Raw genomic sequence first — 20,267 nt, forward strand, 5'->3', positions numbered from 1 at the left:
ATAACTGAACTTTTGTGTTAATTACTGACTGTATATAATTCCGTATATATAGTTTTCAAATTACGTGTAAAATATCTGCCAATATGCAATTTTACATGTAACACGAAAAAATATTCCAAAATTATTGTTCAGGTCCGGACTTTCAAGTCCGGACCTGAACCTAACCTCTGGACTCGAGTCCGAACCTAAACCTAAACTCGGGTTTACATCCACACCACTAGACTCATGTGTAGTACAAATATTAGACACAAGTCAAGCTGTCTTTTCAACTCGCTTGTCACACAACCATTCTCTTGTCCACAACAAGTCTTTCAATCTTAAATTTGACCTTTACCCTAGTTCCTGACCTCGACAATACAACCCTGTACTCTGCAGCAATTTGCGGCACAAACACTGCCATCAGCAATTACTCCACTTCTTCACGAGTTATTGAGTGACCCTGCAAAAAGTTTATTAAACATGGATTGCAGGTACTGTATAAACCAGTCTTGGCGTACTTGAACAGTTATGACCACTTGGTCTATTGCTCGTCCCTTGGCAACCCGCGGTCCGTCTTTACAAAACTGTTTCCTAGACTCACCAATAAAATGTGCTTCAACTTCAAGTGCAACACTTTTTTTTACAATTTCCTATGGTAAAAGTTGTCCACAAAGTTCTTTCCTATCTTTGAGATAAACGTTAAAGAACACTTGATTTGAAGAATTTGAAGAGATATGAACTTTAGGGTTTTGTAAGATGGTGAAGACTTGGTTGGTGCTTGCATAACATGTACGATATTTTGCCAACCGTAGACTTGAAACGCCGTAATCCCGTTGGCAAACAGCGTGTGGCAGTTCTGCGGCAGAACTCAAACAAATTCGCTCCGTTTCCCATTGTCCCGGCTTCGCAACAACAGAGCAATACGCACACACTAATGGCTTATCCCGGCCACTTTACGGGTCAAACTTCAAACAAGGGAACGCTCATTACATACCATAATGCTGTGTTTCCTATTGTTTCTACTCCCTACGATCCCTCAATAAATTCTGTTTGCAATGTCTTGTTCAAATACTGCCAGCAAGCAACATTACGCAATCCTGCTAACAAACTTGCCGAGCAACGCAGTTTTCATAACGTCACTCTTTTTTTTTTTACAAGAATAAAATTTGGCGACTACGAATCGTGCGAATTCGGTAACGGCTAGCCCGAGGGCCAAGTCAACACCGTGACACTAATGCGTAATCGTGAGGGTACAAACAAGGCACGCTACGTGCGGCGGGAACACAGGTGGCCCCCTCACCTGGACGATCGCAGCGCCCCTCAGCAATTCTGACACATCGGGGTGTGATTGATGCCCAAATGGGGTCACAACACTTGGGCAGGTGAGAAGGATGATCCATTTCTGCACGATATGTCGGGGAGTTCAGATAAGCGACGCAAGTATGACCGTTGCCTTCCGGATACAGAAAAACACTGATATGATAGGGCAAACAAAAAACTGGGACTGGTCAAGATTTCATATTTTAGGGATAAAGACATAAGAAGAGTTGTAAAAGGAACTGAAAACATAAAACCAATAAACATTATACTAAGAACAAAGGGAAAGAAAGACAAAAAATATAGAGATCTGTGGGTTATACATCATTTGTCATACATGTATGTATATCTCCTTTAATTATATCTGCTAAAAGCGGCTACTGGATTTGAAGTACATGTACTGTCTGAGGTACCCATATTGTATCCTTGCCCATTGTTAAAGAATGCAAGATTTCTTGCTTTTGGTGGGAGATGAGGTCAAAGTCAAAGTGCCCTACAATGGCAAACATGAAACTGTGGCCAAACAGAAGTCAAGTGTTGTCAGAAAGGTCTCTTTGAAACTTCTTTGGCTTCCATGGATCATGGAGATTTTGTTGTTTTCAACAAACAACAGTGCGCATGTAACTGCCTGATACTTGTTTGTTACATATTCACACAAGAGAGAAAACCAAAACATATTTTTTAAACAAAAAAAATGAGCACAGCTAAAAATGTCTTCCGATTAGTCTGGACCTCTCGCCAAGTCAACAAGTCTTCCGATTAGTTTTTAAGACTCTAGTTTCGGATCCCAGCTGATTCATATCATTGATCTTCTGTACAAGAGTGAAACAACCAATATGTACAACTTAGAAACAAAGTTAGGATATTAACTGAGTTACGTTTCTAAGTAAAATAAGACTTAATTCAGGAAGATGTAGTTAGGCTTCAAAAGTATCCCATGGCTAGGACACGGTGAGCTGTTGAAGTGAGAACACTCTCCAGATGTGAGAACATCTGTAACCAACGTTCACTGCTTTTTGATTTGGGATCTTCAAAAGCTCCTTATTGTGTACTCACATCTGCCCTATACATCTTACACCCTCTTTGAGTTACGCTTTGATAATGCCTACAGTATGCAGGTTGTACTAGTATAGCCAAAGACACTTGGTATATCCTAGTAACAAATGAAGAATGTTGAGCCACAGAGAAAATGTGGAAATTTTCTGGTAACAAAAATATATGTTACCAAATCAGCATATTCAAGTTTATACAATCGCTGCAGGGATCTCCCTAAAGAATGGAACAGTGGCGCTCCTCCATCCTGTTCTAATCCCAGCTCCATCCTGTTGATTATCAAAGTTAGGGTGTATTTTTCAAATTCTTACCCAGTTAAGCCTGAAATTTTGCTCGAAACTGGAAATTTCAGAATTATGTAAAGCTGAAGTTGCAGGAAATGACTTCCATTATGTCTGAAAAAGGCAAAATGCAACAGCCGCTCTCCTTTTGAGAGGTGTGCGCCCCCCCTCCAGACATCCCCCCTTGCGACAGGTATCCTGTGCCTGGTACCCTCCCCCCCATCCTGCTCTATATTTCTGGGGAGATCCCTGCGCTGCATTTGAAAATGTACAGATATACTATGTACTTCTACTAAACATGTAGCCTGGATGCCAGACCCCCAATCTCTAACAATAGTAACATATCTATTGTTCGAACGATAGATATGTTAGAGATTGGGGGTCTGGCATCCAGGCTACTAAACATGCATTTTTCCTAGCTAATCCTGACTCTAAACTGTACAACAATGATGTTTTCTATGTAACTCCTTTACAATTCGCTAAAAGAATGTCCAAATCCAGCCTTGTAAAAACACTTGGGAAGATTTCAATGGCAGAAATCGGAGCGGTTAGTCCGGAACATGCCGCCAAATCTTTGAATCCCGGCAGAATAGAGCAGGCTTGTGCTGCGGACATGTTTTGTTCGCCGAAGGCAGAGTTAGGCTAAGTCATCCTCAGTGCATGCGAAAGCTTGGGCAAACACGAGCCTTCTCCCCAGCCTTTCTGGTTAAATAGAGCAAGGAGGATTCCCTTTACGAACCCTTTGTTCCGTCCCCACATATCTCTTGGAAATGCTTTTAGTCCCACCACCCGGTCGCTGGAAACAGTCGTCACGTATTCAACAGTACCGGGCGTGTACGTGGACTAATGTGGCGGATCGCGGGAACTCACACCGTGTTTCGTGTTACGAACGTTAAAATACGTTAAAAGCACCCGACCGCTTGCATAATTTCTGGCACGATTTTTGAAATCGCATCCAAAGAGAGCCACCTTGCTTTAATAATAAATTTACATTTTAAATCATTTACCTAAAGTTACCATCTTGAAAAGTTACAGTTATGTTGCGAAAATAGGATACGTAAACAAATTTCAGAGCATAAACTATGCATGACTATACATACATCGTACACAACAACATATACCCCCAAGACACTAGTAGCAATACTTTTAGTTTTATAAACCTTGCCATTCCACAAAGCGGAAGACTCCTGCGAATCTGATCTAAAGAAATATTTTACATTCCAAGGCATCGCCCATACTGTACTTTGGAAGTCTTCTGATCCAGAAGTACATGTGCGAATGTTATCTATCCCCATATGTTCAGCTTGATTATAACCAGACGTGACTGTTCGCAGGGTTGACAAGAAGCGCATGTCCCACTTAACATTCTCACATACTGTACCTTACTGTAAGGTCTCGAAACTTTCGCGGTGGTCTTATTTTCATGGTGACCTCTCTACGGCAAAGTTACGGCTCGGCAAATATGCGTTTACAGCGTATCAATACTTTACTACAAAATTAATACAAACCACAAGCTTAAAACACCAGGAAAAAACTCATTTCCATTTAACCATGAAATTCATTCCCGCGAAAATAAACAGATTTATAGAACCCTACCTCAAGAACATTCCCAACCTTACAGCAGGGAAAAGTTTGAGGTAACAGTCTCTGGAAATGGTCCAATGTTTGCATGTAATTTTGTAATAAAAGAAAACACAGCTGTTCTTGTCTTTAACCCAGATTACAGATTGGTTGAAAGATTTTTCATCTGCCCCCAGGCTAGATCTAATATGGAAGGACACATTCCAAAGGACAGCCAGCATGTTCTTTCTTGTCAGACTCAAAGGCATGAGAACCTTATGTAGTACTGGACTAGTGGTATCATATCTGTATAGGGAAAATACTCACTATTACTTCTAAAGAGGTTATCGTTTTACTAGACGCTACAATCAAATGCAAGTTTAACTCTTTTTTTTCTGTAGAAAATGACAAAACTTGATAGAATCTACTACTAAGTTTTAACGAAATCGCAACAAAGAGGTACACACAAACAGCATCTAACAAAACAATTCTTTCCATACTATTTCTACACCAAAAACCGAAGTACAGACACATGCAGACACTGCTGGAGGGAGCCAGCAGGCTTTCCTGAAGCCCTGTTCAATCCTTGGTCAGTTGAAATTCTGAGGAATGGTCAGGAAGTTGGCCCCTGCCAGCACCTGTTTGTTCTTATCAACCACAAGGAACATGGACATCTTGAAGAGTTACAAGCTTACAGGGTCCACAGAAATAGCAAAAGAAATTCATCCAAATTTGAAACTATAAGCTATTCTAGTAAAAACCTATGTATGATCGACTTTTAATCTGAACCTAGCTGTCCTATATTCAAGTCAGTCTTGTCATGAGTGTTTGCATGTTGTAGAATGTACCATTCAACAACAAACGAAGGGGTGTAAGTGTAACATCTACAACATCATAAAGGTAAACACATTGACAGCATAATCGTGACCTTTAACTTCCAGTCTAACAAAGATATCGGAGAAAAAAGTCCTTCAAGTCATCTCAAGAAAGAACTTCTGTACCGAAATCTTGGAACACCCCAAGTCCTTAAAGTGGTTCGTCCTCTTTCTCTATACACCAGGTGTAAGAGACAATAATACCTGTAGGGACTACATTAAGCCCAGTCTGCATACAAATCCCTGGAAAAAAACGGGCACCTTATCTAGGATTGCGACAGCCTCCAATTTCCATTAGAGTTTTATGCCTTCAACACTTGGCATCCCCCCAGCGAACTCCCTAATGGTTAGCCTGTGTAATAGAAGGACTCCCAGAGAACAAGCAAATGGCGTGTGTCCGCAACGATACATTAACGCCTGCGAATAAGTCTGACAAGAATGTCGCTCACATCTTAGAATGTCACACCACGAGGAAGGATTATGACAGTCTTAAGAAGCAATTACTGAGGGAGAATACGTCTCTAAGAATCCTGAAACCGCCGTAAGTGCTTTGGTATTCCGACTTACACACCCATTGAACAGACACCAAAAGATTAACAGTCACTTCCATTCTGACATTTTGTTTGACAAAGTATGTCGTAAATAAGCCACCCTATAGAGATGGTATTACGCCCCTCTGGAAATTTCATCCTAAAGTACAGATAAGGAAAATTAGCCACTGGGGTATAAATATTCTGGGATGATACATGTACAACAAGCAGGTAGTTTACAGCACAAAATGTCACGGTATAAGCTGGGATTTCAACAGGGTTGCTTTAAAACCATTAGCACTGGGTGATAAACTGGAACAGCAGATGTTGCTTTTAGTTCGGAGAAAAGGTTTTGTTTTTAAATCGGGGATGCAAATGGCATAAATCATTTATAGCTTTGATTGTAACCGAATTGTTTACATGGTTGCACTTTTTCTTTATTGCTTTACTCTGATGCCCCTTTGCCCTATAAATGGCAGCCTTTTACGGTTTATTTCATTTTGATAAAGTAAAACCAAAAATAGCGCTAGAAAGTCAGAAAGCTTGAAATTAGAGCTACCAACAAGATAATATCAACAAGAATTTTTACTCACTTGTACTAAGGCTTAAAATGAGGTTTCCCACTAATATTGCCTGACAAAATTATATTGCTCTTTTCTATCCTTTCTTCTTACAAGATTGCTCATTTTCGGACGATTTTTTTCAAAGGAATTTACCTAAAATGCTGATTAGATCTGGAATATCTAGGTCACTGTATATATTATGTAGGTCAAGGGTCATCTTTTACTGACTACAAATCCTAATTTTCCTAAAATACATTTAAATTCCTAGTTATAAATACTAATATCTCCATAGAGAACAATATCACTACCCTTTCTATCTAATATAGAATCATTTCTGAGAGTACCCAATGTTGTAGAGGGTCCCTGCGGTACAATTTCTCCCAGGTAACAATATGCAAAGGACCGACAAGGGAATGTTCTCAAAAAGATTAGTCCGAATTTTGCCTTCTCGAAAAATCGTGATGTTGATACAAATGGACATAAATTTGGGTGAGGTTCCGAAATTCAATATTACCAACATCATAGCGAAAAATAAAAATGAACACGAAAAAAAAAATGTTTTGAAAACTCACTGTACTTTCAGAGCTATATTTCAACTGAAACTTAACTTATAGGCAATTAACGGCTTTATTCGGTGCTGGCCGTAAAAACAAATCAAGCGAATCTCTTCAGAGGAGGAATCAGTGTTACCTGAGTGAGTGTACATTAGCGTATATACCATATCTATTATTCAATATTCAGTGCGCCAGTAAATTCCCAAATGTTTCACCGTAATCTAATAACCCAGGAAACCTTGGAACTGATATTGGCACAAATCTCCGCATCAAAGAGCACGGATACAAAGAAAAAAGCGCTCGCTCCTAATTCGTTTGTGTTACCATGGCAACGAAGTCCATGAGATTAACATCAAACAGTTCAGATGTAGTTTGAGGGTTTTAATTTGGAAAGGATAACTTTGTATTTGTAATTATTTGCCTCCCATACTTTGGTTATGTGGTTTCTAGATTCTAGTACAACTGTTACATGTGTACACATTGGTTTTCAATTGGATAATTCCATATCTGCCCAGATACAGGGCTGTCTAGTGAAAAATTCAATAAAAATAAAAGTAGGAAATATTCAAAGTATTTGGGATGTCTCCCTTAGGCAATTCAAGTTATTGCTTTTCACTCACTCCATCAAAGGGTTTTTAGAGCACTCAATAATTTTCTTGTACTCTGCATGATACATTCAACTACTGTGGTTTTCAAATCTTTAGTCATTTTGTTTTATCCATTAGGAAATCTGACGGCAGATGAAATGAAAAATGTAATAGTTAAACCTTTATATATGAGCAATTACTGAGTATATATTTTATCTACCATATAAATTTATTTAACGATATTTATATCTTAAGGCTCTCTTTACATTATACTTTTGCCGTCAGCGCCACTGGCGTCAGCGCCACTGGCGACAGCGGGAACCCCGTGTAAAGACAATTCCCGTCGACGTAGTCCCGCTGTCAACAAATTTTCTCCCGTCAGCTTCGAAGCCGTCGCCCGTCAGCACAGCGGGAGTCCCCGTCAACTTCAAACTCCGTCTAAAGAGAATACGTCGGGCTCGCGTCAGCGGGAGTCAAGGTTTCGGCAATTAGCATAAAGCACGCGTTGATTAGCATACTGTAAGTCTACTTACATCCCCGGTATATATATATAGAGAGAGATTCGCGGGATCCGCGGCGACTTTTGTGCCGTGCATTCATTTCCCCGCGGATATATTTATCGTACTTGTGCCCCCCTCCCCACATTTACGAGTGATGAGCATGGAATATCTACGCATAAACAAGGCTTTGCATTGTAGTTTAATACGGGCGGGGAGACGCCGTCTACCGTTGTACAATCATACAATTTTGTTTCTTGCTTTTGTTATGCTTACGCCCGATACTTTCTACAAGATGGCGAAATGCAAGCACCGCAGGTGTCTGTCAGATTTCCGGGCGGTGTGTCTAGAGACGTCGCGACAGCGGCCTCCCGACAGCGGGAAATTTCGCCGCTGACGCGAAAAACGTAATGTAAACTGCGCCTAAGGCTTCAGTAGCTACGAAAATAAACTTCCCTGGAATGGTAACCTTCTAAAGTTTGGATAATTATAGCTCTACATCATAAAACATATCAAGTAAATGCCATAATTCATCACAGCTATTTCACGCTTTGTGGAAAATAAGAATGCATAGTGCCATCAGCCATTCATTTCATAATCATAATGAAAAATCTCTAAAACAAAACAGTGCAGCTGCACTAACAATTTAATGTTTTGAGTGAATTAGCATCAACCCCATTTTTATTCTACTTCAGCTTGCTACTAATAATATATCTTGATCTTTCCATAAAATGAAGGAAAGGATATTGTGTACTAATCACTGATAGTGATGATGAAATAATAATCTTCTGTTTGCGTCCACAACTCACCACTGGCTAAAATAACACATCACCGTTCAGGCGACACCAAAAATCAATTCCAGTCCAAATTTAACAAACTGATTATTGATTTCTCATAAATCTCGCCCCCGAGATGCGATTTAGATTTGCTTCAGCCACCAATTTTGATCTTAAAGAAAACAGAAAGATTGGGGCGGGCCATTTGTTTTGTCTTTCTAAGTGGCCAATGAATGGAATGTAATTGTAGCAACAATTTCTCAAGTTGCGAACAGACAATGCATGAAGATGTGTCCCAAAAACGCAATAAATTTTCGCTGAGAATAATATCTGGAGCAGGGCTGCCTCCAGCTTTAAATTTTTGAATTGTTTGGGAACTTACGTTGTTGAATTTTGTTGTTGTCATTTTCAGCTTATGAAATTACATAAGTTCAAACATTTTCATAAGTTCAAATTTTTCTGACGGACGGGTTGCATTTTTTCCCCTTCCCAGCATGCAAATTTCCATACCAGGACAGAGGGACGGGTCCTAACATCTTCCCTATACCTAAATTTCACATGACACCAAGATACAAAAATAAAGTTATCATGAATTAGAGGTTCCAACATTTCAATATCACAACATAGCCAGAAGCTATAGTTTATCAACACAGCTATAGCCTAGGTTACACATAGCCGAACATGGCCTCCCGACTCTCCCCCGACCATGGTTGGAGTGATTCGGCAGTGATTCGGGAGCTAGCTCGGTTGGCGTTCGGCCGAGTCGGCTGGCGTTCGGCTGAGTCGGCTGGTGTTCGGCTGCGCCAGCCGAATGTTTTGAAAATTTCAAAACATTCGGCTCTGGACGTAGGGTCTGAAATGGGTCGGCTGGTGTTCGGCTGGTGTTCGGCGCGGTCGGCTAGTGCTCGGCTGGTATTCGGGATTGAGTCAGTAGTAAAATTAGAACCTTAACCACGCCAGAAACACTACTGACTTACTCCCAACTAGTTTCCAACCTACCCATAACTCACCCCAAGGCCGTAGACAAATCTCTGCTAACTAATTCTCAACCAAGTGACTACTATCGGAACGTGGGCGAATCACCCCTGACCTTCACAAGACCAAAAACAAAGAAGAACACTAAAAGCAGTATTAAAGCTAGCCATGATCCGAATTCGATCTCTCGGTGATGTTAACAACATAATAGAATGGATTATTTTAGTTAAAACCGCAAATGACCCCTCTTTTGAAAGTCGCTGAATATGTCCATTTAAATTCGTGAGAGGGTCTGCAATCGGTCGGGGTTTAGTCAGGAGAGATTCGGCAGTCTGCTGCTAGAGGTCGGGATGGTTGGGAGTAAGCTAGAAATCATTCGGGGCCCATTCGGGAGTAATTCGTGTACTGGTTAGGAGATGATCGGCGCATCTTCGGCGCATGTTCGGCGCCAAAGATAGGCGTGGCCCAAAAACTGGTCAGACTGCTCCCGAACTACCGCCGACCCGAGTCGGCTAGCGTTCGGGAGCCATGTTCGGCTATGTGTAACCTAGGCTTATTCAATGCACCTGGCTTGGTGCCAGATATAACATACAGGCATATACACTTAATCCTTTTGTAATGAAGTTAAGGATTTAGTATTTTCAATTTAAGCCTGGCAACAGAACCATTCAAAGATCACTATAGAAACATATTAAACAGGGAATCTTGGGCATAGCACTGTAGTTATTCATTCATAGAAACTGTGGTACTGCGGGAATGTGTCCTTTTAAATTTTACATCTTGTGCGTTATCGTAACCATTACCTATCCACATCCCAATTCTTTAAAAGCATTTGTATTTTCTATGCTAAATAAAATATGCACATATCTATTCCAATTACATGCATCCAAACTGTTATAAAAGACATACAAAGAACTTAATTTGGCCTTGAACGTGTCAAAATCACTTTCCCTAGCTAGTGATAATAAACCCTAATAAATGCGTGTTACAATTATTGTCAATTTTATTTCATTTCTTTATTCAACTCCAAAACCAAAACATGTAGTCTGTTTGATTCTGACAAGCAGATTTCCAATGCAGCCCATTATCACAGTTATACAATGCCAGACAAAGGAATAGTAGGCCACAAAGACAGATTGGAACAAAGGAATAAAAAAGTCAAGGTTATCCCAACTCTAAATAGACACATTTGAAGATACAATATGTTCTGTAGATACCACCAATATCCCTAAGGGCACAAAACATAAAACTATAACCTGTAACGCCACACTAACGGTAACTTATTGTTACCATAACATGGAGCTCTAGCGCTGCAACATGCTGCCAACTGTAAAATCAATATGAAGTCATGTTGTATTCATGATACTGGCACCTCCGCGGACGTACTATCTTTTTATCAGCACATTTTCAGTCAGGTACATCTATTTTGGTACACACATTTTTTATTGCTATCGGATCTTATGGTGGGGCAGAACTTTTTCAATGTCTTTTTGTATTACACCACTAGTTTTGAAATGCTAACAAAGACAATGATTTTGAAATCTGTATATTTCATTCTTTGTTTTCTTTTGGTCTCTAGAAATCTTTTCACCAGTCACTAATGCTGAAATACTAGACTAGATTCTTTTTCTAATGAAATGTTGTGATTTTTCTATCTCCAGCAACTTGTATTGTCTGATTATCATCACTTTTGCTTATCATAAACCACTGTGACTTAACCATAAACTTGCTGGATTCTATTTCATTTGAACCGTCAATGTTGTATCTACGTCCACTTTTTGTTCTCATTATTGTTATCACGGCTATCGAGAACTCGGCATGACAAGGCGACAAAACCGCAACATCTAACGGACTCCTTCATACGATAACGCAACACGCGTCCGGCGCCCAATCCATTATGCACTGCGAGCCATTAGCGAGCGGAAACTCGACATTGATAACATCTTCAACTGCCTAATGCCTCCTTTTTAATTTAGCAATGACACCGTCATTCTTGTATCTTACTAAGTCCCTTATGGTATAACTTCACACCAAAATCGATGCCTCTTCCTTCGCATATCTTCTAGATACCATAACACACTTATGTGGAGGAAGTAAAATCAATCAAATTTATAGGGAACGCCATTGGCTCAAATGTCCTTGTAGTTTACTGTTGTACTGGTGTATAGTTGATGAGAAAGGGGGTGAGAAACAATTTCTGTCAGGAAGTCAGTACTATGGCCAGAATTGACCTTTATGTCTGCAACAAAATCAATGTCTCTCATTTAACATTCATAGACGGGGGAGTCGGTCAGAGTACAATGTTACCTGTAGCACTACAAACAACTGTGCCGTTATCAAAAGCTAAAACACACCAAATTCAACATCCTCTTGTTTGTAATTTTTTCTTGCTGTCTACTTTGACTGGAAAAGTGGGCCTCAAAGTCGAGGAAGCATTTGTCTATTTTGACTTCCTCTGGCAAGTAATTTAAAACTACGAAACACAGAAAAATCTGCTAATGACAATTCTATTCTCCAAGAGACTTTGGTTATGCTAATACAATAGAAAACATGTTTAGAACCATAGCTTGTGGTAGCTGTCTGTTTCCTCCGAAAGGGGGAGGGGGGCTGCACCTGTCTCATTCAAATCAATGGAGTTCTCTATTCCTCCTGACACATTTAATAAACCCCAGGTTTCGTGTTCGCACAGTCCCGGCTGTTTATGGCCAAAGCGGCATGTACCCCTATAGTGTACCCATTTCCTTTGACAACATGCCAAAACCAGTGGTCTAATCTCTTCCAAAAGTCCGATCAACATCTAAAAAGGTCCAGCAGCCCTTTTTGTGGGAGCCACATCAATCCATACCTTGTTTACGAGGTATTATTTAAAAGGAATGCTGACGACTTGACACAATTTATTATCTGTAGTAGTAAAACTAGAGCATGCAGCTGCAAGATTCGAACTCCTGTTTTCGAGGGTGCAACATCTGTTTTCCCTTGTCTTCCGCATCAAAAGCATAAATTCCGAGCAAAAATGTCATCCTTAATGAAAGGAGAGGTGACCGTAACTATAGAAAGTGGCGAATTTGCATGTCAACGAAGTACAGACATGTTAGAATTGCAGATGAACCCTGGGATTATCAGAACACTTTATCAGAAGGAGTGAGGAGAGAGACATTTTAAACACACGCCCATCTGCTGTGTGGGGAATCAGGGAACCATCGAGAGAATTTTAAGTGACTTCTGTGCCTCTGCTTGGAGAGAAAAGAAAAGCCACAAACAAGATATTTCAAAGCACTGTACAAAATTACAGTGTATAGACTAGTATATTTGTTGTTGTTGTATATTCTGTATATAGAATGTTCGTTACGGTTTCTTTTACGTACGTACCAAACAACTTACACAAAAACTATATTTTCATATTCTATTTGTTTCATTACACCTACCTACCTGCAGAAAGAAATACCCAACAAAGGGGTCCAATCAAATTTCCCATTGTAAACAGTACCATAAAGTTTAACAACAGGATGTGATGTGATTGGTTAATCTATCAATTCAATCAAGACTCCAAATGGTAACATTCAGAACAAACACAAGAAATGTACATTGACTACAGCAAATTTTCATAAGTTCACTACTTTGTGAACAATTCCACGCTAACTGCTCGCCTGTGTATTGCCCTTTTAATGTACAACTGTGTCTTGCTCAAAGTGTGTTTATCTAAGGAAACCCCCCTAAAAACTTCCTGTATACCAACAGGAAAGCTGTGGCTTTTCAAGTATTTTGTGATCTTTTCCTGTCTTTCTGCTCTTACAACTCTTCCAATGGACAGTCACATATAAACCTTTATCAGTAAAGATAACAACAAAACAGAATCGCATTCACTGTGTTCAAAAATCAAAGACAGTTTAGTCTGCTTAGGGCAACCCATAACAAAGAAAGGCTCAAAAATATTCTGAAAATGCAGAGATTGGGATCTTCAGAATGTGTTCCTTTAACATTTACAGGGACGGTGGTTGCAAGAATGTCAATCATTGCCTTTAAGCAAACCTTAAAGCAATCAATAATATCAACATCATTCAGAATGTTCATTGATATCCACACACAGCTCTTCCTTCAGAAGGGTAAAAATATATGACATATTCTTTAAAAGGTTACAAATACCCCCAAAGTATTCATGTACCTTTACGTCACTGTATAAGGAATATCCTTTCAACACATGTGTAAATTGTTGATACATTTACCAAATCTGACACCTCAGCAGACAGACTACCTCTACTTAGATATTTTTCACTCAAAGAGATACAGAGCCACTAATTTGCTGACAGACATCAATTACTATGCCCAAATCATGACAATCAGGCGTCCAAGATTTTTCTTGCTGCCCGTTTTCCCAGTGTGGACAGAGCGAAGTGGACTCGGTCAATCGTTCAACGTCCCCGTGTTTGTTGGTAGAAGCCATTTGTGCCTTTCAGCGCGTGTTTGTCCACTTTTTGCCGATAAAACCCCAAGTATTTGCTCTTGTTTTCATGCAGTTCCCCTACCAAGTTTGACTTGGCTGACCCCCAGTGGAGTATGACAGACAGTCAGACACTCAAAAGTGATATCCACAAACAAAAACAGGAACGCTTATTCCAAACATAAAACTTGTTTCCAATAGGTTTGATATATCATAAAGGGAGCAATACCGTCATAAGACTGTTTTCGCGTCTGAGGTATTTGTATTTGCACCATGGTTTTATGGTTGTTTGTTTTTGTGAACAGCCAAAGATACCAACGCTTTACAGTCAACAAACGTTGGGGGATATTGAACAGTCTTCGAAGTCCCATTCACACGCAAACGAACGCCTCTCTACGACTATGTACGATATCGCTCTTGTAATGTATTTTTTAAGTGGCAATCGTAGTACGATATATTCATTCAGCAAATGGTAAAATGCTGTTTTTTTAATAAGAATAGCATGATTCCTTTCACTCAGAAATCTGCCATACCCTTTCCCAAACCAAACAATCTCTACGGTATGAAATTCAGTAACTATACGTTACAACTGCTTTGATATGAAAAAGTTATTCAAACCGAATGCGAGGAAAAGATTTGGCTAAAGTCCAGCCAGGCATGAAAAAGTCCTAACACTAACATAGAAAGCTTTTAGCAAAAATCCCTTTCTAAAACTCAGCTTAGGGTTTTTACCTAATTTGGCCCAAACTGAGCAGATTTGTGTTGAAGACACCATTCTTGTAGAATGACTAGTACTTTCTGGAGTTAAGAATTAGGAGACAGAAATTACAGAAAAGAAATGAATTTTCTCAACGATAGACTTCGGTCCAGGGTTGCAAACATTTTATAGGATAACGTTTCAAGGGAATCGTACTAAAACTATGTTTTAAAGACTTTAGAGGAGCGAAACAAGATCCAATGGCGTTCCTTTATAATCTACTACGACCATACAAGCTAGTTCTTGATGAAAGAAGCTAAGAAAAAATCGTTACAAGAAAGAAATTCAAGGGAAAAGTCTCAGCAGTTGGTCTGACTTATTATAATCACTCCGAACAAAAACACAGCAAGAACAGAAGAACAGAGGCAAATCTCACGCCCCAAAACTACAAACAAACTCGACCTACACACCTCTAGATGTTGCAAGTAAGAACAATAATGAAACAAAAATCATAAGAGTCATTTTTCTGCCCCAAAACTCTTCAGAAGCAACGATATATGCAAACCTAGACGAGAGAATCCCCGTGTCTCTTGTTACACTGTGTAGATTTCATAAACAGCAACATGTAGAAATCGGCTGTTTTTCGACGCGATGGGCGATCTACTAACAGACGAATCTTGGTATACAGACGACTTTTAAGTACATCTACACAATCTTTTGGTACTCTGGAAGATTGTTTGGGTTACTAGAAAGGTTGGGAGGGACTCACCTAGCGCTGAGACGGCCAGAAGTACACAGATCGCGGTTGAGAAAGTCCACCGCACGCCCTCCCCACGCCGCGGACTCGCCATACTTGCGGGGTCCTACTCCGGCACTGCCTGCCAACTTTTCCTACAATCTTTCGGCTTCCCCCGACGAAAATCCGGGCAGACTAGCTACGCATCCACGTCGTCGGGTGTTGGGGCGACTTCACAGAGCTCAGATCTGCTTTACGTTGACGGAAAATGGGAGAAAATCCAGGTTTTGGAGAGTTTTCCTTCCATGATCGACTCCCGATGACTCAACCGTCCGAACAAACTCAGTCGGGGGTCAACAAAAGCCGCAATTATGGTAATTAGCTTTCCGAATATGGGCAAGAGATCCTTATTTGGAACAGACCAGACCACTGCTCTATAGGGGTGTTTTTGTACATTTTTAGCAAGAAATTATCATTTTTTTGCTCACACCGACATAGTTTGCATGAAGCCGATTTGATTCATTTAGAAAAGTTTGATATGAATAGAATCAAGGACCTCCTCCATAGAATCAATTCCATTCAACCTTATTGAAAACTTTTACAAGCGTAACCTATTTAAAAATAAATACGATAATATTGTTCATAACTAAAAGATAAGGTGACAATGAAACGAGGAACAAAGAAACTAAAAATTATATATGACCGTGAGAAATCTATACAAAAGACAGCTGCGACCAAAAAAATCAAAGATTACCCCCTCCGCCGCCTGTCTAATGGACTGCCCCCAGGGAGTTGTCATAATATGCACTTGACAATGGTATCGCCGAGATTTAGCGCTATTACCACCCTTATCATCCTCACACATAATGGCCACAGACATGAGTCATTAAGCCTCAGATATTGGTCATTCACAAAAAATGAACGATTTTGACATAAAACAGACCACTGTTATTAAATGTCATACTCGTCTCTGTCAGAGTGTTTTGATGTTAGGTCATGCATGTGGTTTTGTGTGCTGAATCAATTATACAGACTAGTATATCTAGCTTCAGATGATCTAATGTAATTTTCAATGATATGCGACAATAGTCATGATAATGTATTGTTGTGTTTGACGGTCTAAAAGTTATTGTAGTCATCTGCTTGCAACTCAAAAAAGTCGCCAAGCTAAAGAAAAAGAATATTGAAATTTTAAAAAAATCGCGGGCACGTTTTGATTTCAACCTATTTGACTAGAAATTGACTTTCATATTGATAGCATAGAATAACCGTAAATTTTATAGCCAATTCGCCCTGCTTGTCAGCCAACCAGTATTTGTACTTACACTATTGAGAAGAATAAAAATATACCTGGAAGGTTTCCTTTACATACATCTTTACTACTCGAAAAGTATGGGACCATCAGTGTTAACTGAATTAGTTCCCACAACCAATCACAGGGGTTGGAAATTGTCGATGAACCGAATGCTATCTCATCGTTACGCTGGCTGTAGAGTAATATAAAGCAATAGACTTGGGCGTGCCCCAATTTTCCGGGGCTTTCAGACGATCTTTCGACTGCATACGAAACTCAGCGCAGAAGTACAACGGCTTATGGGGTCAAAAACGAAATGATCTTCTAACTTCACGGCTTTGTTTTTCAAAGTGCATCCAGAAAAATACACATCTCAAAGTGGTACCTAGGTGTTTTTCTTGATAATGATATATTTCCGATCAGTCCATTTTTGTCATATGTCCTTAGGTATTCTTTCTGTAACGTTCTATGGAATACATTTTCTCATTTTCTTAAGATTCTACAACCTTCTGACTTGAATATTGATCTACATCGTATGCTTCAAAACGATCAGATTTGAAAACGAAAAGTTTACTTTATTTCAATTTTGAATGATATATAAGTTTGCTGCTACTCGTACTCAACCTCCTAGACAGGGCTGTACGGCGGCAAACATTAATGCCTTGTGATACATGTACTAGGCATTAGTGTAAGCCGCCGTACAGCCCTACAATGTAGCTCAATGTTAAACTGGAAAAGATTGCCCCCTAAAAGTTTCATCAAATGCCTTCAACTTTCATTGGCTATCTGATTCAATCCAATTCATTTTACGACGGTAACTTCACGTAACGAGGTCCGGTATAACATCCGGAAATTCTCTACGACTCAAACCCTTGCGCCAATACTCGTAAAAACTAGTTATGCCTGCAATAAACGTTACGGGGTCAGAAGGGACACACAGTGTCGTCCTTTTTTTCTTTCTATGACGATTTCCCGCGTTAAAAAAGTCTTGGCATCTTATCTTAGCTCTACGCCTCAATTATGGGCTAACTCGGGGAAGCCCTATCAGACCTTGGCCGGAATTGGCTACGAGATATCGCGGTATCTCTCAAACCCTACCCCTACCGTAGCCTTCCTGACGTAAATTATGCAGTGACTGTCCATATTTCTATGAATTATCTGCGAACTGGGGGGATTTCTCCGCATTATGGAAGTTTCGTACATCTTTTAAATCTTGTTAGGATCTCTAGTTGGGTTGGCCTGATCGAATTAATATGTCATATCGCTAAATTTTCCGTCAATCGCGTCATCGGAATGGAGAAAAATGAATCGTACGGAATTATCGTCTGCGAAGCCCGAGATTTTGGCGCCAAAATGTGATTACCATAAGCCTTTGGGGATTTATCACACTTAAGGGTTTCCGTGCCGTCGCGTTTGTTATGTGCACTTCATCTGTTTGTTGTACGTATTTCACGTAACTATTTGTTTACACATTGTGCAAAGATATCACAGGCGCTGGAAACGTTATTCCAAATGGTATATGAATAAAAACATCAGTTGATGTAATATATTACTATGTGTATACATACGGTATCCAGGTGTGTTATTAAAACATCAATCTATCAGTAAGACTAAATTGTGCATGCTCTTCATATTGTTCTATATAACAGTACATTTATGTTTACCATATTCGTCCTATTAAGTTCAATCTATCTGGCAATATTAGCTGCTATACTAACACCATTAATCATAGCATTTCAAGAGCAAGAAATGAGATATCAGTTACCAGAAAGGGGTAGGTTTAATATCTATGTAATGTCTATCCTTGACAGCTGACATGTTGTTTTAATAACTTTTATTATCATAAAGTTATTTTCTTCATCCAAAACAGATACTAAGCATTCGGCTAAGGTGCGATCACGTTCATAGAAGGATCTGCCTCAAGTTTTAAGTCGTAAGATGTTCGTAAATAGGCTATGACAGAACCTACCGCCGACAAGGATCTATACGAGAACCTTTCCCGACAGACAGCCGACTTCTGTGCGACGCCTCCACGACTGCCACAAGAATCCCCTTAATTTTCTGTCGTCAACCTTAATATTTGGCGTCAATGGCCCTAATAATGAACTAAATAAGACAACCACAAAACACGATGAGCTCTAATTTCTAATTACTCTTTATTTTTACACAGATTTCTATTTATTCATATTATCATCAATCATCATCTTCGGAAAGAAACAAAGCCATTTATTTCAATAACGACGATTCGGATGTCAAAATTTCACAATGTTGTTGTATAAGGTTACTAGTATATCATCACATACGTCCTTTTGTTCCAATATCTACAATACGTCTGTCGATCCAGACCAATTACTCAAAACATAGATAGGATTTTGCATGTTATATTTTTCAAAGTATACTTCTGACAACAGCCTTTCGTGTTGGTACAGTGAACACATAAACTGAAAAAAAGTACACTGTTAAAGTTTTTGTCTTTCTTTCCTTACATTATATAACTTTGCTGATAACGAATTCCAATGGGAGTACTGGTATTCTAGGTCATTAAACCATCATGAGATAACCACGCTAATAACATTTGTCTTATCCTCCTTTGCATCTACAGGAAAGAAGATGTCCTTGATTTCTTGCAACTACTTCCGAAAAGTTGGAATGGTGGCTAGCGTTTTGGGAATGACGTCGCAGTACAAGATTGCACCGGGCTCTCGTCTTTTGGTATAATGGACACGAGACGACACTGGGCGTTTCGAACTGACTCCATTTTTGGTGAAGATGGAGCTAGTATTCTATCACATTACAAGGAAAAGTCAGAAATATCATGATTGTTATCATCATATCCATAAAGTTGAAAAATGGCAATAGCCTTCTTAACCTATTCAGGAAGGTGAATGTACCGGAGAATATTCGAACATGTTTGAATTTTGGTAAACGTGGTGGGAAATTGAAACTACCTGTCGTTCATACTTCCAAACATTTACAAATCCAAGCCGACAAATCTTAAGCGTTTTTTTTCTTTCTTTCTTTTTTTTTTGCTGCAGAAATTACAATGTTATACTTACGCCATCATATAGGCCCGATGAGGTATGATGATAATGATGATGATAGGCCCGATTTGCACAAAATGTTTTGGAGTCGACTGGGGCTGTGTGTGAGGAGCTTTGGGCTGCTCAAGTGGAGTTTTCCTACTAGAAAATGCTACTTGAGCGGTCTAGGATTCTCCTTGCACAGTCCTGAGTCAACTACAAAACGCGTGCGTAAACCGGGCCTAAGTCACCACGTAGACCTCAGGTGTGTTGAGGTCACCTGTGCGGAAATGATGCATCGATGACACATATACACCTGCTTAACGTCACTGACGTCATCACCTGTCCTATCACTATTACGTCATTAAATAATCACGTAGATAGCCCCAAAATGCCCGGAAAACGTTTTCTAAATGATTTTCAAGCTAGGATATCTGTTATGATATTTTCTGCGTTCCTCTCTCTTTTCAAACATATTCTAATTAGACGGATTTTACTGATATTTCAGATTCATCTACGCTTATCTACAATATCT

At 39.6% G+C, this 20,267-nt stretch overlaps 1 protein-coding gene across 9 annotated transcripts in view; it reads right to left on the reverse strand.

The window, feature by feature from the left end:
* LOC136425391 (neogenin-like) overlaps positions 1 to 15,787 on the reverse strand; it is a 136,612-nt gene extending 120,825 nt beyond the window's left edge. For 6 of the 9 annotated variants that reach the window (XM_066414243.1, XM_066414242.1, XM_066414244.1 and 3 more), the window contains exon 1: positions 15,452 to 15,786. In XM_066414243.1, the coding sequence (XP_066270340.1) occupies positions 15,452 to 15,533 (82 nt within the window). In that variant the 5' untranslated portion in view covers positions 15,534 to 15,786. Of the gene's footprint in view, positions 1 to 15,451 lie in introns of all 9 variants that reach the window. The other 3 variants (XM_066414248.1, XM_066414246.1, XM_066414249.1) reach the window with 1 other exon arrangement.
* Between the last annotated feature and the right edge of the window lie 4,480 nt (positions 15,788 to 20,267).

This window comes from Branchiostoma lanceolatum, chromosome 19 (genome assembly GCF_035083965.1).
Source record: "Branchiostoma lanceolatum isolate klBraLanc5 chromosome 19, klBraLanc5.hap2, whole genome shotgun sequence".
NCBI classification, from domain to species: domain Eukaryota; kingdom Metazoa; phylum Chordata; class Leptocardii; order Amphioxiformes; family Branchiostomatidae; genus Branchiostoma; species Branchiostoma lanceolatum.